General features: G+C 43.5%; 1 protein-coding gene across 13 annotated transcripts in view; it reads right to left on the bottom strand.

The window, feature by feature from the left end:
• LOC137374015 (coiled-coil domain-containing protein 9-like) overlaps positions 1-12,307 on the bottom strand; it is a 386,016-nt gene that overhangs the window by 81,489 nt on the left and 292,220 nt on the right. For all 13 annotated transcript variants that reach the window (XM_068039776.1, XM_068039773.1, XM_068039777.1 and 10 more), the window contains one exon: positions 2,847-2,955. In XM_068039776.1, the coding sequence (XP_067895877.1) occupies positions 2,847-2,955 (109 nt within the window). The remainder of the gene's footprint in view (positions 1-2,846; positions 2,956-12,307) is intronic.

The following is a 12,307-nucleotide window of genomic DNA, read 5'->3' as shown; positions in this document are numbered from 1 at the left end:
GTAGGGTCTCTGGTGAGACCGCACCTGGAGTATTGCGTGCAGTTCTGGTCACCGCATTATAGGAAGGATGTGGAAGCTATGGAAAGGGTGCAGAGGAGATTTACTAGGATGTTGCCTGGTATGGAGGGAAGGTCTTACGAGGAAAGGCTGAGGGACTTGAGGTTGTTTTCGTTGGAGAGAAGGAGGAGGAGAGGTGACTTAATAGAGACATATAAGATAATCAGAGGGTTAGATAGGGTGGATAGTGAGCGTCTCTTTCCTCGGATGGTGATGGCAAACACGAGGGGACATAGCTTCAAGTTGAGGGGTGATAGATATAGGACAGATGTGAGAGGTAGTTTCTTTACTCAGAGAGTAGTAAGGGCGTGGAACGCCCTGCCTGCAGCAGTAGTAGATTCGCCAACTTTAAGGGCATTTAAGTGGTCATTGGATAGACATATGGATGAAAATGGAATAGTGTAGGTCAGATGGTTTCACAGGTCGGCGCAACATCGAGGGCCGAAGGGCCTGTACTGCGCTGTAATGTTCTAATTCTAATTCTAAAAAAGCCATGCACTGCAGCAAATTAAGTCTCTAGCAGACAAGGTATTTACAGATAGGTTTCTTTTAACGTGACCCCAAGAATGTTGGTGGTGAGAGATTTGGGGATGGGAATGCCATTGTTTGGCATGGAGAGCTGGTGAGATTCCCTCTTGTTGGAAATGGTCATTCCTGACACTTGTGTTGCATAAATGTTACTTGCCCCTTATCAGCCCAAGCCTGGATGTTGTCCAGGTCTTGCTGCATGCTGGCAGGGACGACTTCATATTCTGAGGATTTGCAAAGGGAGTAGAATTACAGGCCAGTCAGTCTAACCTCAGTAGTGGGCAAATTATTGGAATCTATTCTGAGAAACAGGATTAACTGTCACTTAGAAAGGCACAGGTTATTCAAGGATAATCAGCATGGATTTGTTAAGGGAAGATCTTGTTTGACCAGCTTGATCGAATTTTTTGAAGAAGTAACAAGGAAGATAGATGAGGGTAGTGCAGTTGATGTGGTCTACATGGATTTTAGCAAGGCTTTTGACAAGGTCCCACATGGCAGACTGATTAAAAAAATAAAATAACCCATGGGATCCAGGGAAATGCAGCAAGGTGGATACAAAATTGGCTCAGTGACAGGAAACAAAGGGTAATTGTTGACAGCTGTTTTAGCGACTAGAGGACTATTTCCAGTGGCGTTCCGCAGGGCTCAGTACTGGGTCCCCTGCTTTTTTTGGCGTATATTAAAAATTTGGACGTATATGTAGGGAGCATGATCAATAAGTTTGTGGACGATACAAAGATTGGCCGTGTGGTAGATAGTGAGGAGGATAGCTGTAGGCTGCAGGAAGATATTGATGGTCTGGTCAGATGGACAGAAAAGTGGCAAATGGAATTCAACTTGGAGAAGTGTGAGGTGATGCATTTGGGGAGGTTAAACAAGGCAAAGGAATACACCATTGATGGGAAAATGCTGAGAAGTGTAGAGGAAGTAAGGGACCTTGGAGTGAATGTCCACAGATCCCTGAAGGTAGCAGGACAGGTCGATAAGGTGGTTAAGAAGGCATATGGAATCCTTTCCTTTACTAGCCGAGGTATAGAATACAAGAACAGGGAGGTTATGCTGGAACTGTATTAGGCCACAACTTGAGTACTGTGTGCTATTCTGGTCATCTCATTGCAGAAAGAATGTAATTGCCCTAGAGAGGGTACAGAGGAGATTTATAAGGATGTTGCCAGGACTGGAAAAATGCAGCTGTGAGGAAAGAATGGATAGGCTGGGGTTGTTATCCTTGGAACAGAAAAGGCTGAGGGGAGATCTGATTGAAATGTACAGAAATTTGAGGGGCCTGGATAGAGTGGAGGTGGAGGGTCCATTCACCTTAGCAGAGAGGTCAGTGACAAGGGGGCATAGATTTAAAGTGATTGGTAGAAAAATTAGAGGGGAGATGAGGAAAAAATCTTTCACCCAGAGGGTGGTGATGATCTGGAACTCACTGCCTGAAAGGGTAGTTGAGGCAGAGACCCTCAACTCATTCAAAAGGAGTCTGGATATGCACCTCAGGTGCTGTAAGCTGCAGGGCTACGGACCAAATGCTGGAAGGTGAGATTAGAATAGGTGGATCTTTTTTCGGCCGGCACAGACATGATGGGCCAAGTGGCCTCTTTCTGTACCTTAAACTTTCTATGATTCATTGCACACAGAACAATCCCACTTCTGACCATATGATGGAAAAATAGTTGGACCTAGTATGCTGCCCTGAGGAACTCCTTTGTCCCGAGATGAGTGGCCTTCAACAACCACAGCTATAAATATGTCAGGTACAACTCCAGACACAGAAGAGTTTTCCTCCTGATCACAACTGATTTCACTTTTATTTGGGTTCCCTGGTGCAACATTTGGCCAAACACTTTGGAAGTTAGATTTTGTCTTCAAATCATTATGACGTTTTGATGATATGGACCTCCATATCATCAAAACGTCATAATGATTTGAAGACAAAATCTAACTTCCAGAATATTGCATATTAATTCCCAAGTCAGAGAACTGAACAGTTTTTGTAAATTAAAAATTAATGTTGAAAGGTCAATCACCCATGTGTTGCTTGAGCATGTGCTGCCTGTGCCAATCCCAATGAGGTTTTGACCAATACTGGCAAATGCTCCAGATCAATGTACTTCTTTAAAAGCCTGCATATATGATGTTAGCTTCATTAGCAACCTGCAAGTAGAAATTCCAACTGTTTTACTTTTTATACCACGAAACAATGGCGAGTTTCCCAACAGAATACAAAGTTGTCCCACTTTCACTCTTACACTTACTTAAAGTTTCTGGCTCTTCCAGTTAGTCTGTCTTTGCCCTTTGATTTACTGCTATCTGTAGTTTCAGACCACGGAAATTCTTTGGTCTTGTTGGAATGATTCCCATCATCTGAAACATAGTAGGATACATTTAATAGTATCAGATGGAAAATACTTCAATCGATTTTAAAATGTTTTCACTGTGTGTTTAAATGGCAATGCAATGAAAAGACACCATTTTTCCCATGTATATTGTTGGGGAGACGGTGGCATGGTGGTAATGTCGCTGAACTAGTAATTCAGAAGCCCAGACTAATGCCCTGGGGACACGAATTCAAATCTCATCATGGCAGCTGGTGGAATTTGAATTCAATTAATTAATAAAACAAAGCTGGAATTGAAAACTAGTCTCAGTACTGGTGCCATGAAACTATCATCAATTGTTAGAAAAACCCATCTGGTTTACTAATGTCCTATAGGGAAGGAAATCTGCTATCCTTGCCTGGTCTGGCTTACATGTAACTCCAGACCCACAGGTATGTGGTTGACTCTTAACAGCCCTCTAAACTGGTCTCGCAAGCCACTCAGTTGTCAAGAGCAATTAGGGATGGACAACAAATGCTGGCCTTGCCAGGAGTGCCCACATCCCATGAAAGAATAAAAAAATAAATTAATAGAATATCTTCAGATATCAAGTTAATAGGCGTTGTAAACAACCTTACAACAACAACTGCTACTCCATAATTTAAGATAGTGTGTCTTAATTTAAGATAGTGTGCCTTTGTCTTTTTATATGAAAAAATGTTTCTTTGTGGCATAAAATAGAAAAGTTTAATATTGTATAGGATATCACCATGAGAAAGCAAAACGTGCATATGGCTGTGTACTGAGTGTGCTGCTCACTGTGAAAACACAACAATGCCCTGAGTATTTATCCCAAAACAGGAATCATGCATTTTATGACTTTTACCACTCTTGCTGCCAGCCAAATGGCAGATAATCCTTATCCGATTCTATTTTGGCGGTCTTTCAGCATGGTAACATTCCATAGAAGATTATGTTATCAGAACAATGTATGATAAAACATTTTGCATGCAATTGTTATTCTGGCATCAGAAGATTCACCTTCTAAATCAGCTGGAAGAGAAGGAAGGTTCTGTCCAAAGACTAAAGATATTGTACAGTTCTGAAGGGTGCTAACTAGTCCCAGTGCCTCACCATGAACTTTTCTGGTCTACTGTGCAATCTCTTTACTGACTGAACATTTGGGGAACCCAAACCCTGATCATAGCAAACCCCTTATAAAATGTGCAAGGTGACAAATTCAATTTAGATTTTTAACATTAACTCGAGTTTAAAAATACTTCTAATGAATTTGTTCAGCACTTCCCAGCATTTAACTGAGCAGCAAATAATGGTATAAAACTCAATATTTTGCCTTTTTTAATGGAACTTCAGTTCCTAACATTGTGAAGAAAAGATTCTGCCCAGTCAGCTCTCCTCTTACCAAACTAATGTAAAATGACAACATTTAATTTCTAGAGAAAACCAGGTCATAGCTATACAATAAAAAGTCTTGCATGTCACAAGCATGCATGCTCCAGAAACGAGAATTTTGTTATAACTTTGTAAATGTTAATGAAGCGTTACTCCAATGTTAAAATATGGTTTTCCTTGGCCTCTGGCCCTGGCTCCAGACATACTCAGGAAAGGGCCTCTACTCTCAGTCTTTAGTTTATGTTTAATACTCATTTCTTGCCCTCCACAAATGCTCCTCCTCCAATTGCTACACAGTGCTCTTTTTTGTGGACTTTTCCACCATCTCTGTTCCTTTTATTTGCATTGCTCTCTTTTGTGCTTGTTCTACTGCCTGTTAGTTCTCAACTCGCCACTCAACTTTTCACTCTTGAAAAGTGCACTTTCTGATTACGCTCTCCACATTTCCTTTTTCACCAACCCCACTGAGAATCCAATCACACATAGAATTTAAATTTCATAGATCATTCTTCTCTCTCACTGCTCTTTTCTCCCATATTACATTGCAACTTGTCCTCCACTTTTCCCCTTACTGGGGCCAGCTCTCTTCTCGATTATTACATATTACTCTACGACTGCTCATACCCAGGGGGCAATTTGAACCTGCCAGTGTGGATGAGTGTCTGCGTGGACAGCAGGTTACAACAGCAAAAAATTAATCCAAAGATGAACAACTGTTTGAAAGAAAAATTCCTCATCTCTATCTTAAATGGGAGCCCCTTATTTTGAAACTGTGCCCCCTAGTTCTAGATTCCCCAATGAGGGGAAACATCCTCTCAGTATCTACCTTGTCAAGCTCCCTCAGAATGTTATATCCTTCACTGAAGTCACCTCTCATTCCTCTAAACTCCAATGAGTATAGGACCAACCTGTCCAACGTTTATTCAAAAGACAACCCCTTCATTCTAGGAATCAGCCTAATGAACACTGTCTGAACTGGTTCCAATGCAAGTATATCCCTCCTTAAGTAAGGAGACCAAACTGTACACAGTACTCTAGGTGCGGTCTCACCAATGCCCTGTACGTTTGGACTTCCCTACTTTTAAGCTCCATCCCCATTGCAATAAATGCCAACATTCTGTTACGCTCACATAACGTGCAGAGATTGAAAATACAACAACTCAACCCGAAGTTATAAAAATGGACTTTTATTTTAAAAAGATGGACAATGTGCTTCAAAATGGCTGAAGATCAAAAGACCTGGCCTTGTACATTCAAACTGTCTACTATCTGGCAAGGACAGAAGGACAAATGCCAAAGCTAAGAGGTGTCAAATACACCCAACCAGAACCCACCAAGAGACATTTTTGAATTGAATGGGTTCTTCTGAAACAAAGGAGGTGTGAAGCAGCCACATCCTGGGCCACTATCAGTCACCACAGGGAGGAAGATCTGCGTCTCCCTACAGAGGTGAGATATGGGAGACGTTTAGCATAAAAGGTTGCTCTCTGGGGGGAGAGAGAGAGAGACCTGGGATAAAGCATCACCAAAGCCTGTCCAGCTGAGAGCTGGGAGAAAGTCCAGCAAGCCAAAAGCCCTGCTGTGAATTAATTTCAACTTGCACAGCGGAGAATTGGAAGTGATCCCCTATCTTCAGACAGAAATCTCAGCCAACAGAGTATTCCACAAACACTCCAAGCCTGCAACACTGAAGAAAAATTAACTTCCGAGAAGATTCAACAGGTTTACTATGAACCCTGAAACCCTACTTCACTTCAAACTACTTACCTCTTTTCCTCTCCTATCTGCCTCTTCTTGTGTGTGCTCTGGTGCGTGTGTGAATGTGGGAGTAGGTGCGGCTGCGACAATTTCGGGATAGGTTATAATGCTCAATAAATAATTAATTTTCTGTTTTAAACCAAAAAGAAAACATGTCACCTTCTATTTATTTGACAAATAAAACATAGAGGTTAAAACCTTCATAACAAAAACACTTGCTGCAGACAGGTGGAAGTTGAACAGTGGGGCGCACCCACACCCCTCACCACATGGCCATAACAATTCCATTTGCCTTCCTAATTACTTGCTCTACCTGCATGTTAACTTTTTGTGATTCATGCTCAAGGACACCCAGATCCCTCTGTACCGCAGCATGCTGCACTTTCTCCATGTAAATAATATTCTGCAGTTCTATTCTTCCTCCCAAAGTAGACCTCACATTTTCTGACATTATACTCCATCTGCCAAATTTCTGCCCAATCATTTAATCTATCTATATCTTCAGTATTGTTGAAAAAAGAGACATGTTGTGTTACGACCGAGGCTGGGAGAGAGCACTGTCTTTCTCTAGTCCAACACATATTTAAATGTTTACCCAGTTACCGATATGGCCAATTCTATACTCTATTTTTACTTCAGAATAAAATCCACCAACCAGGTTTCTTTAATAAACATTAACTTATTATAAAACAAGACTTATTTAGTAAAGATGCAAAGCATTAACACACAGATTGAAATATGAAAGTTCCCTTAAATTAGCCCAACACACACACACCCTGGTTGAAGAAAACAATGTTTTCTCTTCAGAGATCTCTTTACAAAAAAAAGGCAAAAAAATACTTTGGCCAAATATTTGTTAATTTTTGACAGAAAAGGATAAGATATGGAATGATATCAGCTGTCCTTTATCTGGCATCCCAAATATGTATAGACAGCGGTCACTGGGATCTTTTTGGAGCAGTTCTCTTCAGATGATGTTGAGGATTAGCCTGGCAGGCTTTCCAGGAGAAATGCAGCATCAGGGGTTTCAACTATCACACACTGGATTCTCAGGGTTTCTCAGAGGTGGAGAAAGGATGAACTGGTCTTATATCTGAGCAGGCTGACCCCCAACTAACTCAAAACAAAACAAAACGAAACCAACTCTTGACCACCATAAATCTTGACATGTCACTTCCCTGTAAACAACTCCCCCTGGTCACCAAGGCTCCTGTTGTTTATTTCACTTAAGACATGTGACATCCAGTGTGTGTTTCTAAACCAAGACCCAAAGTCCTTCCAGTGACTTTTTCTAAAAAAAAATGTGCATCTATGTAATCTCTTCAGTCCTCCAAAGGAATCCATTTCCACAATTTTAAAACATGAGTTCTCACAAAATATAAAAAATGGAAGTACTTTCATAACACTGTCAAAGCTTTTCATCTTGCACTCATCAGGAAAGACAAGAATGGCAAATCTCAAAGGGAGCAACAATTTATACTGTATAGTGTGCTAAGAATTATACGAACAACCAATTTAAGATTATCAGTCAGGCTTGCAATGTGGCTCGCTTACGCTTGCTAGAAGCTACATATATTCATATGCAGGGACTGGTCCTCTGCAGGCAAAAAGGAATATGCCCAGGCGTTGCATCATTTTTGAATTAAACAAAAGCATAGGGACAGTAGTTCCTTGGTGTATTCTCCATGGCAACGCCTCAACCAGAGTCGACTTGCCAACCAATCAGCACCCTTTTCTCATGCAGTATAAATTGCTGCTCCCTTTGAAATTTAGCATTATTGCATCTGTCCTGATGAGTGCAAGACGAAAAGCTTCGACAGCATCTCTTTTTTTCATCAATACTGTAATACCAAGTGACTATTTCTATCTATATCTCTTTGCAGACACTTTGGGCTGGATTTTATGCTCTCCCCCACAGCAGGTTCGAAGGCAGGGAGAGCATTTAATCGGGTGGGATGGTGGCGCCACCTTCCCACCACCACCCCAATTAAGTCCGTGGTGGGAAGGCCCATGGACGATCTTCCCATCCCGCCAACTGAGGCCCTTAAGTGGGCAATTAATGCCCAATTAAGGGCCTCATCATGCTGCCGCCGGTATTAGCCCAGCAGTAGGCAGGCCTGTTGCCACATAGGGAAGATATCAAGCAAACACGTGCGGGGTGCTTGCCAGCTCCCGGGGACAGGGTGTCCCTCATTCAAAGGCACTTAATGCCTGATGGAAGGACCCGGTATCGGGAAGTGGGAAGCCCACTACGAGCCACCCCCCCCCCGCCCATGCTGCTGACCCCCCTACATCCTTCTCCCCCAATGACCCCACCTGTGAAATACTTCCTGCCATGGTCTGGGTACCTCGATGATCCTAAACCTTGGGCAGGTGCTCTACCGACAGCAGCCATCGCCTCTGCGGAACTGCCATTGCCAGAGTCCTTAATCCCAGGAGGACCCACTGCTTCCCAGTTAAGGGCCTCATTGGCATGTGATGCATCTGGCCTTCCCGAAAAGAGGCGATGTAGGGCTCTCGCCAGCTCTTCAAAGGCTGAGACTCCCATAGCCTGAATAAAATACCACCCTTTGTGTCCTCCTCCCAACTTGTTTTCCAACCTATCTTGCATTGTCCGCAAATTTTGCTACAATATACTCGGTCCCTTCATCTAAGTCATTGAGCGTAAATAGTTGAGGCCCAGAACTGATCTCTCTAGCACTCCATTAATTAGAGTTTGCCAACCTGAAAATGACCCATTTATCCTGACTCTCTGTTCCTGTTAGTTAGCCAATCCTCTGTCCATGCTAATATATCACCCCTAATACCAAGAGCTCTTATCTTGTCTAGTAAGCTTTTATGTGGCATCTTATCAAATGCCTTTTGGAAATCCAAATACACTGCATTTGCTGGTTACCATGTATCCACCCTGCTTGCTACATTCTCAAAAAACTCTAATAAATGTGTCCCTTTCAAAAAACCATGCTGACTCTGCCTGATTGCATTATGATTTCCTAAATGACGTGCTACTGCTTCCTTAACAATGGATTATAGAGTCAGAGTCATTTACAGCACAGTAGGAGGCCATTCAGCGCATCATGTCCTTGCTGGCTCTCCACAGTCCTATGTGGCCAGTTCCACTCACTGGCTCAATCCCCAAAGCCCTGCAAATCTATTTCTTTCAGGTAGCCATCCAACTTCCTCTTGAAGTCATTGATTGTCTCTGCTTCCACCACCCTTGTAGGCAGCGAGTTCCAGGTTGTTACCACCCGCTGCATAAAAAAATGCTTCCTCATATTCCCCCTATCTTGGTGGCCCCATCAAGATGTGTGTGTCTGAGCTCGTAGAGGGTGCACGAGTCATGTGACAGTGCATCCTTTAAGTGAGCGACCTCTTGAGCAGTCTTCATCGTCCTCCAGCAGCAGCTGCACAGGGATACCTGTGGGAAATGAAAGACATAAATTAGAACTGACAAGGTGAAAGGCTTCGAAGTCATCATTTGGCAGATTATATTTCAGTGGCTGATGACAGCAGTCAGTGTTGTACGCTATGTGCCTAAGTGATTAATCTGTCACCATGTAGCTGGGAAACCCCCATCTCTCCCTTGCCAATGACGAGGCATGTGGAAATTTGTCTTCTCTCTAGCACCTCCTCCTCTGCAGCTGTCAGGGTGGCTATGATTGGAGGGCCACTCCTGGTTACATAGGAACATAGGATGTAGGAGCAGGAGTAAGCCATTCGGCCCTTCATGCCTGCTCCACCATTTTAGCCAAATTTTTGCCCACTCACTTAACCTATCTCTCCCTGATGTTCTGTGCTGTCATCTCCTGCAAGAAAACAAAGAAGAGGCCCATGTGTGTGAGCTGTGGAATGTTTTGAGATGATAGATAGACATTTGTGGAGAGTCACTGTGAAGGATGAGTGTGGTATTGTGGTAAGGAGGTCATTGGTGGCTGGTCAGATGGGCATGTGAAGAGGTACCTCAAGAGAGAGGGATGGCTCATCTGCAAGTGTGCTGGTCTGAGAAATTATGTGCAGGAAAAGGCTAGGAAAGGCAGAGTGAGGGGGTTTGCACTTGAATACCACTCACCTTCCCAGGCCTCATCAAGTCTTTCAACCTCTTCCGGCACTGAATTCAGGAGCGAGGCACCGCACACATGCTGCTGACCTTGATTGCCGCTTATTGCCATGCCTGCTCATTTGCCGCAGCTCCCTTCTTCCTCCCTTCTGCGCGGAACTGAACCTCCCTACGATGCCCTTACAGCCCGCAGCATTATGTCTAGGCTGCATTTGAGAACCGCGGTGCATCCTTTGCACATTGACCCATTTGTCCAGTTGCTAACTCAGTTCTACAATGCTTCCATTCAGACCTTTTCACAGTCCCTTGAAATGGTGAGGCTGAACAGACTGCAGCAGCTCGTCATCATGCCCGCCTGCTCCAATTAGTTGGGAAACCTGGAAGTCAGATGCAAATGCCGTGGCCGAGTTAAAAAGCCACTGACAAACACACTGCTGAAACTTCCAGGTTCCCGTACCGCTGCCAGCAGGTTGGAATGTTAAGATTCAGCACCTAAACTCACCCACTCCTTAATATTCATCTATTCCCACTTCTCACTCTCTCTTACATATGCCCACCTTTCAACAGTTAAACAACTTGCACTTATCCAGCACCTTTAAAGTAGAACGTTCCAAGGTGCTTCCCACTGCCGTTACGTGTCCACTTATCCCCAGCTATTCACACCTACTTTCCCTTTCAGAATTGTTTATCACCACAAATTCACCTGCACCCTCTACCTTCTATCTCACCTCTCCTAATTCCTCACAAACAAAATCACATTCACAAATAATTTGACATCATACGATCCTCTTAATACTTCCAGTCTTCTGCTCAGTGGATCATACATCACGCCACTTGCTCCAATCCTAATTTCTTTGCCATCCTAGCCAATAAATCCAGCTACTAATTCCCTAGGCCCCATCTTCTTACCCAAGCTCTCCGACCCTCATTCACAACCCCTTCTGCACCCATTTATGTTAAGTACCTCCTACACAAGACATTTGGTCTGTAAGCTACCATTCACTTTCAATCAACTACATACTCACCTCCATCTTTCTCCTTTCCCTTTGCTTCAATGTACGACTCTGCAATTTACTACATAATGTATTAACATCTCCAATGCCATACACATCTCACAACAAGGCACAATACAAAATAAAATGCACTTAAAACAACATTCATAGACACAAGAATAAGTCTCACAATTAGCCATACATGATCACAAACTCTTACACCTGCACAAAAAGATGCAAACAGGACACAGCGAAAAAAGCCACATAAATATATAGTTTTTATTCATTCATGGGATATTGGTGGGGGGGGGGGGGGGAAACATCGATGGCAAGGTCAGCATTGATAGCCCACCCCTGATTGCTCTTGACAAGGTGATGGTGAGCCGTCTTCTTGAACTGCTGCAGCTTGAACTGGGTATATACTCCCACAATGCTGTTACGTAGGGAGTTCCAGGATTTTGACTCAGCGACAATGAAGGAACAGCAATATATTTCCAAGTCAGGTTGGTACGTGACTTTCAGGTGGTAGTGTTCCCATGCATCTGCTGCCCTTGTTCTTCTAGGCGATAGAGGTCACTGGTCTGGAAGGTGCTTTAGAAGGAGTGTAGTGAGTTCCTGCAGTGCACCTTGTAGATGGTGTACACTGCAATGATGGTGCACCAGTGGTGAAGGAAGTAATTGTTTAAGGTGATGGATGGGGTGCCAATCAAGTGGGTTGCTTTTCCCTTGATAGTGGCGAGCTTGAGTGTTGGAGCTGCATTCATCTAGGCAAATGGCAAGTATTCCATCACACTCCTGAGATGTGCCTTGTAGATGGCTTTAGGCAGTCAGGACGTGGGTCGCTCCCTGCAGAATACCCAGCCTCTGAACCGTTCTTGTAGCCACAATATTTATGTAGCTGATGCAGTTACGTTCGTGGTCAATGGTGACACTAAGGACACTGATGGTGGTGATTTGACGATGAATGGCAAGGGAAGGCAGTTAGACTTCCTCTTACGTTCTCTTGTTGGAAATGGTCATTGCTTTGCACTTGTGCGGCACGAATGTTACTTGCCACTTATCAGCCTAAGCCTGAATGTTGCACAGGCCTTGCTGCACGTGGGCACAGCCTGCTTCAGTATCTGAAGAGATGCAAACAAAACTGAATACTACAATCAATGAGCATTCACACTTCTGAC

This window comes from Heterodontus francisci, chromosome 9 (assembly GCF_036365525.1).
Source record: "Heterodontus francisci isolate sHetFra1 chromosome 9, sHetFra1.hap1, whole genome shotgun sequence".
Taxonomy (NCBI): Eukaryota; Metazoa; Chordata; class Chondrichthyes; order Heterodontiformes; family Heterodontidae; genus Heterodontus; species Heterodontus francisci.
This window is presented reverse-complemented; position numbering and strand designations above follow the sequence as displayed.